Consider the following 22,781-nt stretch of genomic DNA (forward strand, 5'->3'; position numbering starts at 1 on the left):
CGGTTTCTGACTAGGAATAGTAGTAGATACCCTCGGTGCAGATAAAACAACCGTTGTGGTGAGATGAACACCAGAATTGAAGGGCTGTGAAATCGGATCAGTCACTGCAACATGTGTTGACATCATACTGGAAACTGGTGCATAGGGTATGGCGACATTACAATCAGAATTAGGATAGTAATGTGACCAGTCATAAAAGTCGGAACGACAATGCTTCAGTGAAGCTTGTGTATGATCTTTATTCCTGTGATACCGAGATCTAGAACGGCTATGACGCCGAGAGCTAGAACGGCTACGACGGGAATAACGTCTCCTCGAGTATCGCTTCCGTGATGATCGATGATGATCATAACGATGACGTGAATGAGGACTGCTCGATGAATAAGAGTGTGTCCGACGTCTACGTCTATCATCGACGAGGAATGTGCATTCGACAACGAAGAAGTGGAATAATCCGATGAAGACGAACGTCTGTTTCTTATCGTTGACCGGTGACTAGCAACTGTTGACCGGTTTATGATCGGTGCATGTTGACCGGTGTCCGGTCAGTTGACCGGTGACCTGTAGTACTGACCGGTGACCGGACCGGTCATCAGTAACATATGACCAGTGACCGGACCGGTCTCTATTGACCAGTGACCGGACCGGTCTCCGTTGACCGGTCTTAGTGCAAACAGAGCATTTATGTTCAAAGGAACAATTAGTGCATGACAAACAAGTCTTGTGGGAATCCCACGAAGCCTTAATATGCCCACACGAACCTCTAGTTTTTAAACTCATTCTTATTCTGAAAGTAGAAAAAGAAGAGAATTCGCGTAAGAAAACAATGTAAAAAGAACAAAATCACTGAAATAATCAGTTAAACAAAGTATTTACAATGTAAAAAATTGTCAATAACTTGTTGACAAAAATCACGAAATCCTCGTGCTCAATTCATGAGCACATGGAAAAACCCGGCAAAAAGTGAAAAACAATGAATTATCAACAAAATAATACAAGAAAAGATTTCTGAATGAAGCAGAAACGATAAATTATACAATTCATCAATTTCAAACCCAATTCCACCACGCAGAATTGAACTAAAAGTCCAAATATATAGCCGATAAAATATGGCGATCTGCACAGTGTGTTGTCCAGAAAAGCAAGATGAGTTACGGTGCTTGATTTCCGGTTAGGTTACATTGTACTATGTTTAACCTAAATCTCTTTTCAGTAGGAGAGGTGGCCGAATTCCGGCACTTGAAGAATTCTGGATAAGCTAACCCACCTGGAGAGGTATAGCTAGGGATAGCAGGTATGTATTTATGACATTAAAATAGCATGTCAAAAAAACAAAATTTTTTAGTTTTAGTTATTGTGTTTTATATTATTTATTGTGATTGAAAATGTAGACATATGATAAGTTTACAACAAGAGCACCGCATAATGGGTGCCACGCTCGGCTGCGAAAGCTTGTCAGATTTATATTTTTTAGAGGTCACAGTGACCTTGACCTTTGACCTAGTGACCCAACAAGAGATGTGTTTATCAGAAACACAATGCCCCCTACTGCGCTGCATTGAAATAAAATTTCTATTTATCATTTGGCAGGTATAGAAATCATCTCCCTTTAAAGGTTATTACTTCCCTTGAATTTTGTCCAATCCAACCGGAGGTCATAGCCAGAGTTGATCATGTATCTATGGACACAAGTCAACAGGTATGTAATGAACATCAAAGAAATTATAATTATATCATTTAAAAAAACTTTGACAAATCAATCATTTGGGTTATAAATAATCAAAATAATAAATCTGTACAGTAACTGTGAAAAGAACTTTAATTCTTGGTAAGGAAATATATAATATGAGATTTATAATTATATAAATTACTTCCATTGAAAATAATTGTCTGTAACAAATTTCTATTTTTAGTAGCAAATAATTAAAGCCACTATCGTGACTGTAGATTCACCATTCAAAATTTGCAGCTCCATGAGATACACATGCATGCCAAATATATAAAGTGGCTATGTTCAATATTGAATAATTTTCTCCCTTTTTAAAGCTCACTACTTCCCTTAAATCTGTATTTTTTACCATAATGTGTTTGTCAGAAACACAATGCCGCCTACTGCGCCGCTTTGATTTATTTAACAAAAATATATACGTGGGCAGGTCAGATAACTATGTCCATTTAAAGCTTATTACTTCCCTTGACTTTTTTCTGTTTTTTCGACCCTAGACCTTGAAGGATGATGTTCACCTTGAAATTTTACCACTCAAAATGTGCAGCTCCATGAGATACACATGCATGCCAAATATCAAGGTGCTATCTTAAATATTTAAATAGTTATGGCCAATGTCAAGGTTTTAGCACGATGCCTACGGGGGACCGCGAGCTGGCTATGACAGTAGCTTGGGTTTTCTCCGAAAACAGCCTCGCTAAAAATTAAACACAATCTTTAACTCATATCAATTAATATCCCCTACAACATTTCAAACTTAGTTCACTGACAGATAACTATGATCAAAATTAGAATGTGTCACAAACAAAACAAAGAATACCCACCTACACTGCATGTAGTGTTAATAGTTAAACAAACTGTCACAAGATACACCCGTTTTAAGGCTTTGGACAACTTGATAACTTTACCATGACCCATATTTGAACATGACCTACATATCATCTAGACACAACTTCTGACCAAACTTGGTGAAGATCTGATGAAAACTACTTCAATTAGAGAGCGGACACCATGCTAAATGCTTGAAATGCACTAAGTGACCTTGTGACCTAGTTTTTAACCTGGCATGACCCATATTTGAACTTGACCTACATGTAGATATTGTCTAGACACAACTTCTGATCAAATTTGTTGAAGATCGGATGAAAACTACTAATTAGAGAGCGGACACCATGCTAAATGCTTGAAATGGTTTAAGTGACTCTGTGACCTAATTTTTGACCTGGCATGACCCATATTCGAACTTGACCTAAATATTGTCTAGATACAACTTCTGACCAAGTTTGGTGAAGATTGGATAAAAACTATTTGAATTAGAGAGCGGAAACTGCTGTGGACGCCCCTGCCCGCCCGCCGGCAAGGTGAAACTATAAAAACGTCCTGTTTTTTTTAAACGGGCGTATAAAAAGGGACATAGCAGTTGTAATTTGTTAAACAGATTAATATGAGGATAGAATATTGTACACTGAAAAGTGTTCAACACCTACAAACAGTTTCTACCGGCTAGGAGACAGGGGTTGGTTGGTGGGGGGGGGGGGGGGGGGGGGGGACAGACGTCAATGGAGACAGCAGTGTAATAAATAGGTCAATTTCAATCTGACTTCCTCAAGGGGTTGTTGAATATTTCTGCTGCCAAACAATCACCTAAGCATTTGGAGGTTCTTTTGCCCAACTACTAACATTGCAAATCTGTATCATAAACATGATGAGGCACTCACTGATTTCTGTTTGAAGAGGTCAGTGCGCCTCCTCTTGGTCTTGGGTTTGAGCCAGCCAGGTGTGTTGCCACTCTGCCAGTCAGGGTCAGTATCTAGGTCACTGTCATCGTCCTCCCCGGACCCATCTGTCTCCATGGCAGGGGATGCATTGATGGAAGAACACTAGTAATACAAATGTCAGCTTTTTTGGTGCTAATAGTGAATAATATTATCAGCTAGATACAATTTGTATTTAACTGGGTTTTTTATGTTCCCAATATAATTCACTCATTGAAACTGAATGTAAATGATGCCAATATATAAAAATATTGTAAATATAAAGACATATTTATTTGACATAGTAAAATTCTAAAATAGATAGCAATTGAAAAAGATAAAGATTTGAAAAATAAGAAACATTGATATATTTTGAAGTCATATCATAATATCTTGAAAAAGAGTGTCCATGACAACTTTCTATTTTCAATGACAATTATTAAAATTATACCAAACTGAATATCAAAATTAATCCCCCCATCCCCTCTATAGTTTATTAACAGACAAAAAAGATGAATATGATTCTTGTTTACTTGTGTTTGTTGTTAATGTTCGCAATAAGTCACTCACCAATAAAAGACTTTGTGTTGATAGATAAAGGAAAGCTTTTTCAGCTTATGTATCAATTTGCTTATATTTGGGCAACAGGGTTCACTGCAAATTTGTAAAATGAAGTGTAAAGCTAGTCCAAGATGGCACTTATCCAGTTCACCATTTGAAATGGACTTCCTGACAAGAGTCGATCCTGCGTCATGTGAAGATGTCACATGCAACATGCTTCCAGTGTAGCTCCAGACCAGACTGCGCACATGCTGGTCTGTAGCTACAGAGGCTGCATAAGGCACAATGCACACTTTCAGATGCTGCTGCTCATACCATAAAAACAAAATATGCACAGGCTCATCTAGAGCGACGCTTAACGCAAATGCAATAAGCCCAGTTTATCCATATCAATCTTCATTTCAATACCTTGCCCTCTGTGTCAACACCTGCTAGTTGCAGCAGCCGGCCATCCCCTATTTGTGATCTGGTGTACCGCAGTGGGTTCTTTGCCTGAACAAATAGACCAGCAGCCTTTTACAATGCAGTGACTTCATTGAATGTATAATATTGCTCTGGTAACAACAATTTATTGTTTCTTGACACAAGTGAATATCAGCCTTTCATCATTCTCATGCAACTTTATTGTTGGTAGTTTTCCTTTTGCCAGCTACAAATGGTGACCTTTTCTGAAAAACTTAACCTTTTACTTGTATGATCACAAAATACTATTTAAACATCAAATAAATACTCTACTTTTTAACTAACAATGTAGCCTCTAGGAACTTTCAAGCCATACAAGGGTTCTTAATGCAAATTCAACAAATGTGTCTTAATGAAAATATCACATTTAAATCCAAAAGTTATCCAGGCAATGGTCAGATCCCACTGTCAGGATTAGGAACAAAAATTTTGGGCATGCTTGTCCACTCCCTTTCTTTCAACACATCTACAAAAGACACATGAGTAAGTTGATAAAACCCAGGGGCGAGCCACTAATTACTGGGGTCATTTGCAAGGTTGCCATTTCCATCCCTGATGGAACATCATGGTATAGTATGACGAGCATGGTTTGTACCTTGGGCCTGGGGGAGAGGAATGGTGACATCTCATCCATGGTTTGGTCTACAGCTTGCTCGTTCTCTTCCAGTTTGGGCATCAGGGAGAAAGACTTCTCTTTGTAGATGAACTTGGTCATTTGCTGCAAGGTAACATTGAGTTAACTTGACTGTTAATTGTGGCATGGTTGTATCTGCTTCACATTTCTATATTGTGTCAGGGCTTTTTCACAGCAGGGCTTTTTACAACCTATACCAGTGAAATTTGAATTTTTAGAGTAAATTTACTTTAATTTGGAAAAAAAGTATTACATGTTTTGCTTGATTGATAATTTTGACTGATTATTGATCAGATAATACTAAACATAAAGATATCAGTTAAATGGATATTTCAACTTCAAACTCTTTATTTCTATTCTTAATAACTTTAGTTCCAAACATCTGATAGTTAAACAATACTAAAAACAGAATTTAAGTTCTTGATTTGGGTGAAAAAAACTTTTGCCATTGTGAATATTACCAAATAATGGCTATGAAATAAGCTATAAAAACGCATTGTTTCATGCATAACTCTACATATTTGATACAGCTAAATGTAAGAATAAATGGTTACAGTTACACAATTCTTAAAGTCACTATAACGCTCAAAATCAACGAAAATTTCGTTAAGTATTTCGTAAAATAAAGTTAACACCTTAACAACCAGTGTTCCTTATAGCAATAGCCAAAATTTCAACGCTAGATGTGGTATGATTACTTAGATTTTTGTAGATACAAAATGCTCGTATTTATTTATTTGTGGCCACAATTAAATTCCGGGTGTGTAGAAATACCGTATTTGTATCTACAAAAATCTAAGTAATCATACCACATCTAGCGTTGAAATTTTGGCTATTGCTATAAGGAACACTGATTGTTAAGGTATTAACTTTATTTTACGAAATACTTAACGAAATTTTCGTTGATTTTAAGCGTTATAGTGACTTTAATTAAATAGCCAAATATGTTGATAATCTACCACATACACATTTATTAATGTGTCAATTATGTCCTTCAGTTACATACGAAATCATCAAATGAAGAAGAGCATTCCCGTAACAGGATGCTCAACTATAACTTCAGCTTTGAAAGTATAATATGATATAATGACCAAGAAGACATACTTGAAATTGTATATCTGTGGTAGTTACAGAGATAAGGAGTGGCTTCACACAAACCTTAACTGTAGCATTATGCAGGAACTACCCTACTGGCGACTAGAGCCATAATTTCGCTCTAACACCCGTGATTTCGCCCTACCAGCCCAGAAAGCAAAGATCAAGTCGCCCGATTTTTTTAGTAAACAAGACAGGAGAAGCGAAAATCAAGCCACCCGATTATTTTTGCTAATGCGTGCATTAGCAAGTTTATTGTTTGTTGTTTATCTAACGGTTACACAATTTACCCCCCACACGGATCGACAATTGAACATGACAAAGCAGTCCCTTAATAATGGTGCTAAAACAACACACTCGTGCCTCTTCGGGCGTGCGGTAAGTTGTCTAATGATTACGTGATAATTGATTGACCATCCGATAATAGCAGGTTTTGGGCAGACGGCACGGTTAAACAAAGTCAGCAAAAATAATGAAAGAAAAACAAAATTGATCAAATGTCTATTAATTACGTACATCCACTTTTAAGTCCAGCGAGTTTTGTCAGTTTGTTAATATAATAATAATAATAATAATATAAACTGGAAATTGGAATCACAGTTAATTTTTTATACTAACAAGTCATAATACTACACATAAACATTGAGAAAACACATTTCCTCGATTTGATATAAATTATCCGAGTAGAATTAAATACTACGTCATGACCTTCGAGTCCGACATTGCAAATGGCGGACGCCCTGTAACATTCAACCCGCGTTCAATTCAAAGCCGGCGATTCAAATTACAAGTAATGGGTGATTCAATAATGGAGAAAGCATTAACTGGATTTAACAAACAGTTGATAAGGTTTGTTAAACCAGATAACAACAAGGAAAATTTGGATTATTAAAGTTAAACAGGTAAGGCATTCTTAAGTGAACATATTTCGGATATGTATAGTATTCGGATAAACAGTAATAGATATACTAGATGTTCCATGCATTAAGATTGTGTTTTGCTACAAAAGCAGTCATAGGGATGATGATAATTTAATGACGATAAATATGTGATGAAAAGGTGCTACCGGTACATATCTTAAATTACTTAAATGTGTTATGATAAAGTAGATTTTTAATGAGAATTTATTGTTTTTACAAATAAACATAGTATAATGATAGACATAATAAAAGTTGTGAAATGAACATGTTTTGTTTTTGATATTGTTCGCACAAACTTCCCCCTGATTTTCCAAACTTCTCCCTGTTACAGAAAAAAGGAGAAGTCACTTCTCCCTATTTTTAAGGCCTAGGGTAGTCCCTGATTATGCCAATCAAAAGATCTGTAATATAGCTCTAACTATTTGATTGAAATATCAGACTTAAAAAGGACTTGAAATAAGCGCATTTTGTCATGAAAACTGAACATTGTAGAGATGTACCTTCTCCATTTTCTCACACTTGGTGCAGCTGCCTCCTGACATTTCCTGAAGTCTTGCTTTGAGTCTCTGTATCTCAGCCTCCTGAAGTACACAACACACTTTCACAACTGCTGCATAGAGGACCAATTAAGTAAAGCAAAGAAAGGTCCAGTTATAGTATATCTCCACATGTTTTAAAGATTTCTTAAGGCCACCAGTTCGACACTTGTCGCACGCTGTTGGAGTAAGATCAAAAAAGGTTTCACTACAATCAGCTTGTATATCTAAGGCAGAGATTTATGAAGGCTTATTATACCTTGAAAACATTTTTAAGCTGGGAAATTGTTTATTTTTGGTTCAGCAGGTTACAAGAAATTATCAATTCAAATTTCTAATATCATATAAAACATGTTGTGGTTTGACAATTAACCTTATTAATTGATTAAAAAGAAATGCATTAAATTACATAATATTAAATAAGATTTATTTATTTTATATTGCCACATTTTTCATCAAGACTGATTTTACTCAGAGAGATTGTGGTAGTTTTCTACAGTGAATTGGTTTGTTTCCAGATATTTTCTTGATTTGGGGAAAGGTGTTACCTTCCATTTTTGAGGAATAATTTATTGACAAAACCAGGAAAGATGAAGAGCTATTCTACCGTCTACTTGAAAGTTGTGAAAAGTTGCATTATTAAAAAATCCCTCTGATAAAGGGAACATAAAATCCCAGCCCTGGTTGTTAAGTATATCCACCTTAATCATTGCTGGTATTCTTACCTGCTTTGCAAGAGTCTCTACATTGCCATTCTTCGGTTCCATCTTCGTAGCAAGGAGCAACTTAACCTTAATCAATCACAATAAATAGTAAGATGTAAACAGGCATATTTGCACAAATTAGAAATATGTCAGTAGGACATAGATACCCGCCACCCAAATTTGTCTCAACTTATTATCGGTTAGAAAAAATGTTCCAAAATAAACAGGCAAACATTCAGATGCAGATTAATATTTTAATCTGCTGCATGTGCAAACTTTACACAACAGTTATCAAAGGAAAGTGCATGGTTGGCTCAGAAGGCTTTCCAACTGTTGGTATGTTGATTGCTCAAGGCGTGGTTGATTTTTCCATTTTTTGACATTGATTGTCTATAAAAGAGTACCAGTAATGCTACCATCTTAAACTGTAATGAATGTCTTGAAATTGTATAGGTACAATAAATTAAATAGAAACAAGAAATGCATTTGTCAGAAACACTTTGTTAATCTATGTGTTAATAACCACCTAAAAAATCTGTTATTAGCCTAGGTGACCTTGACCCCAGTGACCTCATCAAAAGGTAGAGGTCCATGCAAGGAACCTACATGCCAAATATGAAAAAGATCGGTAAAGAATTGAAGGTTCCATGAGAAACTGTAACAAAAGTGTGATTGAAAAATCTATGATTAGTCTCGGTGACCTTGACCCCAGTGACCTCAAACCTCATCAAAAGGTAGAGGTCCATGCAAGGAACCTACATGCCAAATAGTAAAGAGATCGGTAAAGAATTGAATGTGCTATGAGAAACTGTAACAAAAGTGTGACTGAAAAATCTATTATTAGCCTCAGTGACCTTGACCCCAGTGACCTCAAACCTCATCAAAAGGTAGAGGTCCATGCAAGGTACCTTAATACCAAATATGAAAGAGATCACTAAAGAATTGAAGGTGCTATGAGAAACTGTAACAAAAGTGTGATGGAAAAATCTATTATTAGCCTCGGTGACCTTGACCCCAGTGACCTCAAATTTCATTAAAAGGTAGAGGTCCATGCAAGGTACCTACATGCCAAATATGAAAGAGATCGGTAAAGTATTGAAGGTGTTATAAGAAACTGTAACAAAAGTGTGACGGAGGGAAGGAAGGAACTACAAACTGGCAACTATATGCTCCACCGAAAATATTTCGGGGAGCATAAAAAATTATCATTTGGCAGGTTCAGATAATTTTCTCCCTTTAAATCTTATTACTTCCCTTGAATTTGTTTTTTTTTTACCTTTGACCTTGAAGGATGACCTTGACCATTCACCACACAAAATGTGCAGCTCCATGAGAGCCACTATAGTGGTGGGGGACATAAAAAGAATTAAACAAGAAGCATGGCAACTACATTTGTTTTTTATAATAGTTGGAAGGGCTGCTAGTAAGATTCATACAAACAAAGTTACAGAGCGATTCTGCCATTCAAAGTCCAGCTGCTGAGAGGAAAAGAGTTATTTTTATGTAAGAACAGTGACCTTGAAGTTAAACCAACTGGCCCCAAATTAAATAAAAAAACTTGTAAACTACCAACATACAAGTTTTATAACAATGCCTTAATCTTAACCTCAGCTACTTACACAAAATGGCAGGACAATATCTCTATCCAAATTAAAGTTAGGTTTTCATGCAAGCTTGAAATATCAACAATGTCACGAAGATCAATCAATGCAAACAAACAATATTGACAAGAGACCACCTGTTTGACGCCTCCCACTCCCACTCATGCCAGCAGCCCTACCCCAATCTTATCAGGTTTTTCAAAATCCTTAAAAACTTTATAAATTGGTCGAGTTGTGTTTGAATTTACACATATATCAATGTACGGTAGTCCGGCTGCATTTTTCAGGTGTCCACTCCCCTGGGGACTATTCCATTAACTCTTCATAATAAGTATGAAGTGCAACTAAAACACTTTTAATTATGTTGAAGTTTAAAATCATTGTTGCAAATGGAACACATACAAACTATATGCTTTGTACACAAGTATTGTAAATACATGATTCACTTGAGGTTTGACACGCTTATAAACTTTAGGGTTACTTTCATCCAAATTAGATTGGAGTGATTTTTTTTAATTTGGTCAGTAAGAAGTCAATTACTAGCAACTATTTCTGATTTGCATTTATGTATTACTATTTGTGAACTTTAAATCTTTCAGTGCTGGAACCGAATTTTGAAGGCCTTTGCAAACAGTTTGGATCCAGATGAGACGCCACAGAACGTGGTGTCTCATCAGGATCCAAACTATTTGCTTTTCTGATAGTATTCTTTGCAAAATTCAAAGAAAATGCTAATTTTAGAAATTCAGCAGACAACATTTTAGCAGACGACAAATTTCCCAGCATGCAAAGGGTTAACTTGAAACAGGCTTTACATATTCCTGTTTTTCCCCTTCCTTTCATAATCCCAACACTGCGTCTTACAACAACCTCTTCATCATGTTTCTCCTGCATCTTCATGAGCTGCTTGCTGTGTTTCAGCTTGTGCTGCTGTATGGTTCTCTCCAGCTGGGCGATGTATTCGCTCTGGTCGTCATGGTCACCCTTCACATTCTCCTGCAGGTCTGTGTTCTCAGCACGCAGACGGGCATTGTCTGCCTTGTACGACACAGCCTGGCAGAAAAACATGAATGTGATGCCGCATTGTATGATTTTTTTTTATTTCACCAGGGGAAATAAAAACATATCAAGATTCTGTGCTGGTATTTGGATAGTAATTCAGTATCCAAATATTTTTATAATATCCAAAAAACACATACATATACTGCTCATTTTGCAGGTATTCAGACTAGCTATTCTGCACGTCAATTGAAAAAATCAACACAGATTGACGGCCCATACTGGTGTTTTCACCTTCTAACAAGATGCATCAATAACATGCTTGCTGGGTATGTGGAATAACTGATTAACAACGGGTCAATATTTCAAACAACAGTTTTATTGAAGGTATGTAAAGCAAATAATTTATTATGCTCATAAGATGCGCACTTGTCTATAAAAGCTGGTAGAATTAATAAACAATTTGAATTATCTTTGATTCAAAAAATCAACCGTCTCCCCTGCTTTTACTAAAATGTTGCAATTTACGCATTTACCTTATACCAGACAGATGCAAAAAATAAACACTTCATTGACATTTATGCTTTAATTTACAGCGATGATAACCTTGAATGTATTGTAAGGGCATTTATTTATCAAATGCTCTTTCTTTTTTCTAAAATCAGACTTTAATGTTTTGTATATGCCTATGTTGATGTTATGAAAGAGCCATCACGGTTTTGCTAAAATGCTAGTAGATCTGAGTCTGAGCTTTTCTTGTGAACTTATATTATTTGATCTGTACAAACAATCTTATTACCTTTAATGTGAGTTAAACTTATTTTATATTAAAGGCTTTTGATGAAAGAATATACCATACATCTACCTAATTAAGAAACTATAACACAAGATTTTGATCAATATTTCCGAGTTATAAGGATATCTATCATAGTATTGAGATATCAAAGAAGAATATCCAGAAACATATTTTGGCATCAAATGACATCGCTTATTTCAACATGTACAGGAAAATGCAACACACAATTTTGTTAAAAAAAGCTGTTTAAAAGTGTCATAAGAAATTATATAATGATTTTTTTCCCCCAACATTTTAGGCTATATGCCTTTTATAGGAGAACCGTATTATGACGGCATTCGAGTAAACATTTACCATAAATAATATGATACAATGTAATCAATTAGATGAAAGTAAAATATAAAGTTGCTTAAAAGACATCGCTAACGATCCCCTTCTTAGGCTTGAACAAACAAACATAACACATTGGTTCATGTGTACCTGGTCTAGGAGCCACTTGATGGCTATTTTGGCCTCCATCATGGTGTGTAAGTTGTCTTTAGTTGACTTGCCCTTGCTTTCTGGAAAATTGGTTGCGAAGTGAGCAGCAAATAGTAATGAAAGCAAATATTTGTAATGCCTAGTTTTGCTCATAGCATCATATGGTCAGGTGAGAATTTAAAAAGAAGTTCTGATTAACTTTAAGGACAAGTTGAAGCCAAGCAACGTTGTTATTCGTGAAATCTCCAGATGAAAAAAAATCAGTTTGAAGCAAAAGCAATAATAACCTTGCTCTGCATCAAAAATCTTTTGCTGCAAATCTGAGATCTGGGCATTTCTGAAAGAGAAAAACAAATCAAATATTCTAAATCTAAAATGATTAATAAATGATTTACACAATGTTTGTAACTTTGAAAACTTTTGCATCTGTATTTAATATGCCTTAGATTGTTAGTCTGACAATAAAGTTAAGAGATTCCTATATTTACTACATCTACCACAGTCCCAAGGTTGCTATGATAACCTGAATTCCATGGTAAATACATGAAATCATGACAAATGGTTGCTATGTGTACTGGAATTCTTAAACTCTGATAAGAGTCTGAGTTCTTAGGTAATAGGCTGCATTTTGTCACATTAAAATTATGTTTTATATGTACCTAAGTTCTATGGTTGCTATGGTTATCTGAGTTCTATGGTTGCTATGATTACCTGCATTCTATTGTGGCTATGGTTACCTGAATTCTATGGTATCTGTGGAAACCTGAGTTCTATGGTTGCTTTGTTTACCTGCATTCTATAGTTTGCATAGTTAAGATACCGGTAGTTCCATGGTTAACATGGTTAACAGTTCCATGGTTGCTACGGATACCTGAGTTTTACAGTTGCTATGCTTACCTGAGTTCTATCTGCTGCTCCAGGTGGTGTATCTTGCCCTTCACTGACTCCTCCTCTATGCTGGCCTCATGTTTCTTGCCACTGTCATCCATCCAGCCAAGCTTCTGTAATACAGAGAAGGGCATGCAGTGATAGCATGATGGTTTTTGTTCATTCCACACACCATTTTATACCATGTATTAAACAAATCAGACTTTTTTATATATATATTTTTTTTTCATGGGACAAATGTGAGAAAAACTCGTAATTTATGAACCATCTTTGTTTGATGAAAATTTCCTAAACTTGTAGACAAAAAAAACAGCAGTTTGTAATCAGGTTAAACTTAAGAAAATAAATTGAGGTAAATTTAATAGGGAATATATATACTTATTAAGCAGAGAAATATAGTCTAAAACACAAAACATAACGCTATCCCTTCTTAAATATAACTAATTGTGCAGGTGGCTAATTTTTGACAATATAAAGGCCCCTATAACACCCAAAAGTACATGCGCAATCTGACCTTGGATGGTGGCCCCTCATCGCTGATGGTCTCCTTGAGGTCTCTGAGCTGGTTGGCGAGGGTCTTGCGGTCCTGCAGCTGGCTCTCACGGTGATACTTGGCCTCCATGATGCCCACATGCATGTCCAGCTCATGGCTCAACCATTTCTGAATGCACACAGCATATGTAGGGTGGTCTTAGTAAGAATTCATTGGAAATATAGCATTGACAGGGTGTGCATAAAGTAACAAAACCAAAGTAACATGTCATGATCTTTCCAAGAAAAAGCTCTGTCTTGAAGGATACCATCAGCAGATACTTAACTCAAATAGAAAAATGAAATTCTATCTCAGTTTTGTCTCACTTTGCCAGAAACAAAACTCCAACTACTAAAAGTAAATTGCTACACATTATTTTTACTAGACTGATTCACATCCAGTATAATAGATTCTTTTTCTAGCACTAAGAACATGTTAATCCAAATAAAGTCTTTCCATCTTTTTTATTACATGTTCAAGGATTTGATTATTTTTACCATATGTAGTAACATTCCATTAGCAGACATTTTGATTCCCCATCAGAGTATACTGAGGCAGAGGCTTATCAGCAGCTAAGCTGTTCTCAAATGGCATTACGTTGCTCACACATTGCAAGCCAGCCCACTTACCTTGATCCGGTTGCTGAAAGTGTTTTTGTCAAACTTGCCTTGACCAGGTTGCCAATGGTGTTGTTGCCACACTTACTCTGACTGAGTTGCAAATGGTGTTGTTGTTACACTTACTTTGACCCGGTTACCAATGGTGTTGTTGTCACACTTACTCTGACCCAGTTGCAAATGGTGTTGTCACACTTACCCTGACCCAGTTGCAAATGGTGTTGTCACCCTGACCCTTTTGCCAATGGTGTTGTTGTCCCACTTTCCTTTACTCGGTTGCTGATGGTGTTGTTGTCACACTTTCCTTTACCCGGTTGCCAATGGTGTTTTTGTCACACTTACCCTGACCCAGTTGCCAATGGTGTTGTTGTCACACTTTCCTTTACCCGAATGCCAATGGTGTTGTTGTCACACTTACCTTGACCTTGTTGCCAATGGTGTTGTTTTCACACTTACCTTGACCTGGTTCCCAGTGGTGTTGTTGTCACACTTACCTTGACCAGGTTGCCAATAGTGCTGTTGTCACACTTACCTTGACCCAGTTGCCTATGGTGTTGTCAAACTTACCTTAACCCGGTTGCCAATGGTGTTGTTGTCACACTTGTCAAACTTCTGTGACCTCTCCTCAAGCACCTTCTTGTGTAAGGCCATGGCATCCTTCAAACGCTTGTTGGCAGCCGCAGCCTATACACACACACAAAACAATCACCAACACTATGGAGAAGAATAAAACAAAGGCCTTTCCTGAAAATTATGCAAATGGCTTGCACAGTGTCAAAAACTTTTATAAAACTTGTGCACGTGTACCTGATTGTTTATTTGTTATTTATCTGTTACCAACATATAACATATAAAAAAATTAGATTGGAATAGTTGCTGATAAAGAAAGCATCATAATTATCCAAGGGCCTTAGAAAAAAAGCTTTACAAACAGGGAATATCTAGACTTATGTTCAAACCATTAATTAAACTTCAACAAGCTTTAAGCCCCGCTTTCTAAGCTAGGCTCATACAAACAAATGTAAGAGATACACTGTAACTCCAATATAACGCGCTCCGTTATAACGCTGAATCCAATATAACGCGGAGGGTGCTTGGATCCCATTTTTTCTCCAACCTTCCATTTGATTTCTGATTCAAATCCGTATTATGCAACTTCATGTATTTTCAGACAATTCAAAGATGGTGGCAATCACATGTTGATTGCTTTATTCAACCGTCCGTTGAACCGATTATAATCGCCCCAAGGTTTAACAACACCGACAGCTAATTGGTGTAAATCTGTTGAGTAATGTCAATAAAGGTGTTAAAAACTCGCGTGTCAGAGTTTATTACATGTATTCCTCATCAGAGCGGTTCAGTGCGATAATTTCCATAAGTTAAGTGCAAGCGGGATAGTTATACAATTTAAGTAATTCAAACCGATTGAAACATTCTTACTTTGATATGGTTGCAGTTTGACTATATTAAATGAGCGGCTGTGAAATATACTGCCTTCTGAATAAAACAACTTTTTTCTGTCATATCATTATCATTCTAGTATTATGTCATTTAATCTTTCAGTTCGTGTATAAGAAATTAAACAGTGCAGACGATTTATTTACATGCGATCGCAGTGTACCGGTAATTGTTAACAGAGTTTCACTTTCATTTTCGCGCGGTATCAGAAAGTCCCCGGGAAACACGTTTTTTGCATGCGTATGACGAAATAAAACAATTTTTTGTACATGAGTCGTTTTGCATTCAATCTAAATTTAAAGTCGCTCGTCCAATGAAAGCTCTGCCCCATAATGCACTGTACTCTTAACACTTCTGAAAATGGCATATATGCGTACGGTTGTGTTTACGAATTTCTTAAACATATATCGTCATTAATGTTCAAGATTATTATTTTTTAAGTGATGTTGCAATTTTATTGGATTATCGGATATATGTGCACATAAGAAAAGCGGTATGTATACTGTTATCGATAAGATTCGCTTTATATGCATGTATTTGCGTCAACACAGCATGGCAATATACATGACCTATATTATAGGCTATTCTATACCTGTTTTTTTATAGCGCCCTGCAGTAAATGAGCTCAAAACCTATAACGCAGATCCGTTATAACGCTGTTCCGCGGCTTGGACCCCATTGACCGTGCTATATTGGAGTTACAGTGTATAAGTGAATGCCAGGGAATGTCGCCAACATGCCTCCTCTGATTTCCTCTGTAGTACACTCTGGGTGCGCACGTTCTCTCGCTGCAGTTTCTGGATCTCAAACTGGCGCTTGCGGTCTTTCTGCTGCAGTTGCAGCACTTCCTTGTCCTTCTGGGCCTTCCACTTGCGCCAGGTGTCCGAGTCCTCCTTCATCTGCTTCATCAGCTTTACACGTGCTTGCTTCAGGGCCTGCAGACATAGGAGTAGCGTTCTGAGAAAACTGGGCTTAATGCATGTGCGTAAAGTGCGTCCCAGATTGGGCTGTGCAGGCTTGTCAGAAACGACACTTAACGCACATGCATTATGCCCAGTTTTCTCAGAACGCGACTCATAGGATACATACCTTGTACGTAAAGTGTCATGTCAGATTAGCTTGTGCAGTCCGCACATGCTAATATGGGACGACACATTATATTTAACTCAACTTATAAATGTCATACGTAGATGACATTTTATAGCCTCTCAAATTGCATAAGCTGGTGCATCAAGCCCTAGCCACTGTTAGATGAATATTGTACTTCCAAGGCTTCTTCAAAATAATTGACATGCCGCCGCCTGTCAATCAAGTTCTTATCTAAGAACTGATCTACCAATCAGCGATCGATTAATCGGGCGGGTTAGTTAGCAACGAACTGTCTGCCATTTTCTAGACAAGCTATGTATAGGTTCACTTTTACTTTAGCGAGTTTCTTTTGTTTTCCTCTTTAAAAAAAAGTAGATTAAAAATGGTTAAACTGTGTTGATGGGGACTATGTAACTCGGACAATCGATATCCTGAAAGATTAGTTGGTGACATTTAATTTATATCGTTTCCAAAGCCGAAATGAGATCTTGAGAAGTGAAAGAGATGTATAAATGCATGCGGTCGTCACCACGAACAACTGAACGTCAACACTGTCAAAGACAATTATAATATATTTTTATCAGATATACTAGCAGATTTAAATAGTTTATGTTATCGATCTGATTATCACATAATATTTAAGCTTTTTTAAAATAGTTTTATCAGTTACTAGGTCATTAATATACAGAAGCGAGGTTCATCTGCATTACTTAAAGAGGAATAAAACCCAGCATGAAGCCTAATTTGTGCTGTGTTTTATTACTCTGATAGTAATGCACTTTATTGCCATTATACATGTTATTAGAAGGTGACACGTGATATATTATATTAATAACGGTATCTACACATGTGCAGACATGTGATGTCACCAATGAACGCTTTTAATCCACCTTTGAGATCAAATGCCTAGTTCTCATTTTTTTCAACGAGTTTCGTTTGATTTGTTCGAAAAAAAAAACGGAAATGAAATAAGGAAAAAACGGTGAGAATAGGTTTTATGTAACTCTGACATTCGATATCCATATGTTAGATTAATTAAATATATACCATTTCAAACGCGGAAATGTGGTCTTGACAAGAGCAAGTGGAAGCTTCAATGTGCAGAATTACCTAGATCACCCTTATGGAGCATTTATTTATTTAAAAAACTGGAAATGTTATGTTAGAAATAACTACGCATTATTAAGTATGAATTATATCACTTGTGCTTGTAGAATAATAGAGAAGATTGGTACCAACTTTGCGTAACTTAACGAAATCCCCGTTATAAATCGAGTTTTGTGTGTGTCAGAAACAAGTGAAAACGATTATATGTTTCTACTTTCATAGAATCGAATCGATAAATGCCACATAATAAGATTTATTATTACTGATATAACCAATAAATGCAGAACTTGGGAGAAGTCGGTACCTGCGCCAGCGTCCGATACAGGTAGCTTTACTGAGTTCCCCTTCATACAGCGCTACTTTATATATGACAATGACCAAACTTATTGTGCTGTCTTACACTTTCAATTATAGTGATTGATAAATGTCCCATAAGCAATGTTAAATATTATTAATATCACTTTTATACGTAATAACATGTGGGATTTTGGTACACTCGGTGTCAGAAAGCGTGTAAAATTTCACCAAAATCCCAGTTTAAAGCGCTATTTCGTGTCAAATACACGAGTGGAAATGTTTCGTAAATAACATGGGTAAATGCCGTTGAAGAAGTGTTAATTTATTGCTAATACCAACATCACACGTAATAACAGGTTCGATTTCGGTCAGCGCGCAAGCGTTTGAGAGCGTTATTCATGTACCGAAAAACCCGTTAAAATTAGCTGATGTTCTCTATAAACGTATATTTTTTGCAATCGCAGAAAAACTAAATGACACAAACCCCTTATACAAGTGTCATATGGTGTCAAAAAGTCCATAAAAATAATCCGGAATATCGCGTTAATCTACATGCAGTATATAGGCAATGAAGCCATTTTGGTGTTAGCTTGTCTAGGTTTGCTACCCGCTGAGCCACATGATTAAGTGGGCGGAGCGATCTTAGATAAGGCGTCATGTCAATTGACTTCTTAAACGTACTTGTTTCCATACTTTCCTGCAGTTGAACATTGGAATTATATGTTTGAGTAAGATGTCTGGAATCTGAAAATGTCTAAAAATACACATTTTATACAATGTTCTGTAAAATAACCTCCCACTCTTCTTTACATATAAACCTGTAAACATTAGTAATACACACCGTAAGAAGTAACTCAGATTAATCTATCAAACAAGTCTTTTTTGTGAACTATCTATCCTGAGCTGTAGATATAAAACTTGTAAATTATAATAAAAGACTACCTAAAATATTTCACAAATGACAAAGACTACTATATCAAGCCATACAAGACCACAGGATCTGTATATCTAATGTCCAAATATCTACTTTAAAAAGGATTGCAAGATTTTTCTACAAGCATTTTAGACAACTATATCAAGCTGTAAACTGGACATGTATTTCAGAGTTCACAAAGACTACTATATCAAGCCATATACTGGACCTGTATTTCAGAGTACACAAAGACTACTATATCAAGCCATATACTGGACCTGTATTTCAGAGTACACAAAGACTACTATATCAAGCCATATACTGGACCTGTATTTCAGAGTACACAAAGACTACTATATCAAGCCATATACTGGACCTGTATTTCAGAGCTCACAAAGACTACTATATCAAGCCATATACTGGACCTGTATTTCAGAGTACACAAAGACTACTATATCAAGCCGTATACTGGACCTGTATTTCAGAGTACACAAAGACTACTATATCAAGCCATATACTGGACCTGTATTTCAGAGTACACAAAGACTACTATATCAAGCCATATACTGGACATGTATTTCAGAGTTCACAAAGACTACTATATCAAGCCATATACTGGACCTGTATTTCAGAGCTCACAAAGACTACTATATCAAGCCATATACTGGACCTGTATTTCAGAGTACATAAAGACTACTATATCAAGCCATATACTGGACCTGTATTTCAGAGTACAAAAAGACTACTATATCAAGCCATATACTGGACCTGTATTTCAGAGTACTCAAAGACTACTATATCAAGCCATATACTGGACCTGTATTTCAGAGTACACAAAGACTACTATATCAAGCCATATACTGGACCTGTATTTCAGAGTTCACAAAGACTACTATATCAAGCCATATACTGGACCTGTATTTCAGAGCTTACAAAGACTACTATATCAAGCCATATACTGGACCTGTATTTCAGAGTACACAAAGACTACTATATCAAGCCATATACTGGACCTGTATTTCAGAGTACACAAAGACTACTATATCAAGCCATATACTGGACCTGTATTTCAGAGTACACAAAGACTACTATATCAAGCCATATACTGGACCTGTATTTCAGAGCTCACAAAGACTACTATATCAAGCCATATACTGGACCTGTATTTCAGAGTACACAAAGACTACTATATCAAGCCGTATACTGGACCTGTATTTCAGAGTACACAAAGACTACTATATCAAGCCATATACTGGACCTGTATTTCAGAGTACACAAAGACTACTATATCAAGCCACATACTGGACATGTATTTCAGAGTACACAAAGACTACAATATCAAGCCATATACTAGACCTGTATTTCAGAGTACACAAAGACTTCTATATCAAGCTGTATACTGGACCTGTATATTTGTGTTCACAAAGACTACTATATCAAGCCATATACTGGACCTGTATTTCAGAGTACACAAAGACTACTATATCAAGCCACATACTGGACCTGTATTTCTGTGTTCACAAAGACTACTAGTATATCAAGCCATATACTGGACCTGTATTTCAGAGTACACAAAGACTACTATATCAAGCCATATACTGGACCTGTATTTCAGAGTACACAAAGACTACTATATCAAGCCATATACTGGACCTGTATTTCAGAGTACACAAAGACTACTATATCAAGCCACATACTGGACATGTATTTCAGAGTTCACAAAGACTACTATATCAAGCCATATACTGGACCTGTATTTCAGAGTACACAAAGACTACTATATCAAGCCATATACTGGACCTGTATTTCAGAGTACACAAAGACTACTATATCAAGCCATATACTGGACCTGTATTTCAGAGTTCACAAAGACTACTATATCAAGCCATATACTGGACCTGTATTTCAGAGCTCACAAAGACTACTATATCAAGCCATATACTGGACCTGTATTTCAGAGTACACAAAGACTACTATAACAAGCCATATACTGGACCTGTATTTCAGAGTACACAAAGACTACTATATCAAGCCATATACTGGACCTGTATTTCAGAGTTCACAAAGACTACTATAACAAGCCATATACTGGACATGTATTTCAGAGTACACAAAGACTGCTATATCAAGCCATATACTGGACCTGTATTTCTGTGCTCACAAAGACTACTATATCAAGCCATATACTGGACATGTATTTCAGAGTACACAAAGACTACAATATCAAGCCATATACTAGACCTGTATTTCAGAGTACACAAAGACTTCTATATCAAGCTGTATACTGGACCTGTATTTTTGTGTTCACAAAGACTACTATATCAAGCCATATACTGGACCTGTATTTCTGTGTTCACAAAGACTACTAGTATATCAAGCCATATACTGGACCTGTATTTCAGAGTTCCCAAAGACTTCTATATCAAGCCCTATACCAGACCTGTATTTCTGTGCTCACAAAGAGTACTATATCAAGCCATATACTGGACCTGTATTTTAGAGTTCCCAAAGACTTCTATATCAAGCCCTATACCAGACCTGTATTTCTGTGCTCACAAAGACTACAATATCGAGCTGTATACTGGACCTGTATTTCAGAGTACACAAAGACTACTATATCAAGCCATATACTGGACCTGTTTTTCAGAGTTCACAAAGACTTCTTTATGAAGCTGTATACTGGACATGTATTTCAGAGTTCACAAAGACTACTATATCGAGCTGTATACTGGACCTGTATTTCAGAGCTCACAAAGACTACTATATCAAGCCATATACTGGACATGTATTTCAGAGTTCACAAAGACTACTATATCAAGCCATATACTGGACCTGTATTTCAGAGTACACAAAGACTACTATATCAAGCCATATACTGGACCTGTATTTCAGAGCTCACAAAGACTACTATATCAAGCCATATACTGGACCTGTATTTCAGAGCTCACAAAGACTACTATATCAAGCCATATACTGGACATGTATTTCAGAGTACACAAAGACTACTATATCAAGCCATATACTGGACCTGTATTTCAGAGTACACAAAGACTACTATATCAAGCCATATACTGGACCTGCATTTCAGAGTACACAAAGACTACTATATCAAGCCATATACTGGACCTGTATTTCAGAGTACACAAAGACTACTATATCAAGCCATATACTGGACCTGTATTTCAGAGTACACAAAGATTACTATATCAAGCCATATACTGGACCTGTATTTCAGAGTACACAAAGACTACTATATCAAGCCATATATTGGACCTGTATTTCTGTGTTCATCTTGAGCGCGTCCTTCTCCTTCTGCTCCTTGAGTTTGAGCAGCTTCTTCTGGTCGGTCAGCTGTTTGTGCAGGGTGGCCATCCTCCCCTCCAGGTCCTTCAACTGCTGGCGCCTCGCCTCACTCACCCTGTAAGGATAGATGGGCATGAGAGTGGAAAGGACACTGGCTTGAAGCATGGGGTGCATTTATCAATTACTTATTATTTATCAATTTTTATCAATTTTATCAATATCAATTACTTGAATTCATATTGACCTTGTTATTGAAGTTCTGAGATTTATTGGCAAAATGCACTCCGTATCTGGCTTGAAAACTGAAAG

General features: G+C 36.5%; 1 protein-coding gene and 1 long non-coding RNA gene across 2 annotated transcripts in view; both read right to left on the reverse strand.

Annotated features, from left to right (window-relative positions):
* Positions 1-22,781, reverse strand: part of LOC127879230 (chromosome-associated kinesin KIF4-like) — a 72,734-nt gene that overhangs the window by 7,419 nt on the left and 42,534 nt on the right. The window contains exons 15-27 of the mRNA XM_052425963.1: positions 22,443-22,587; positions 16,504-16,698; positions 14,873-14,989; positions 13,671-13,817; positions 13,166-13,269; positions 12,556-12,605; positions 12,269-12,348; positions 10,864-11,046; positions 8,414-8,479; positions 7,653-7,733; positions 5,099-5,221; positions 4,450-4,533; positions 3,445-3,606 (exon numbers count right to left, since the gene is read on the reverse strand). Of these exons, the coding sequence (XP_052281923.1) occupies positions 3,445-3,606; positions 4,450-4,533; positions 5,099-5,221; positions 7,653-7,733; positions 8,414-8,479; positions 10,864-11,046; positions 12,269-12,348; positions 12,556-12,605; positions 13,166-13,269; positions 13,671-13,817; positions 14,873-14,989; positions 16,504-16,698; positions 22,443-22,587 (1,537 nt within the window). The remainder of the gene's footprint in view (positions 1-3,444; positions 3,607-4,449; positions 4,534-5,098; positions 5,222-7,652; positions 7,734-8,413; positions 8,480-10,863; positions 11,047-12,268; positions 12,349-12,555; positions 12,606-13,165; positions 13,270-13,670; positions 13,818-14,872; positions 14,990-16,503; positions 16,699-22,442; positions 22,588-22,781) is intronic.
* LOC127879274 (uncharacterized) lies at positions 17,926-22,289 on the reverse strand. Its single transcript, XR_008048989.1, has 6 exons — positions 21,561-22,289; positions 20,921-21,018; positions 20,725-20,822; positions 20,134-20,280; positions 19,644-19,839; positions 17,926-19,545 (listed from the first exon to the last, which is right to left on the reverse strand). It is a non-coding gene; the product is annotated as an uncharacterized LOC127879274 (long non-coding RNA).

Source organism: Dreissena polymorpha, chromosome 4 (assembly GCF_020536995.1).
Source record: "Dreissena polymorpha isolate Duluth1 chromosome 4, UMN_Dpol_1.0, whole genome shotgun sequence".
In the NCBI taxonomy this organism is placed as follows: Eukaryota; Metazoa; Mollusca; class Bivalvia; order Myida; family Dreissenidae; genus Dreissena; species Dreissena polymorpha.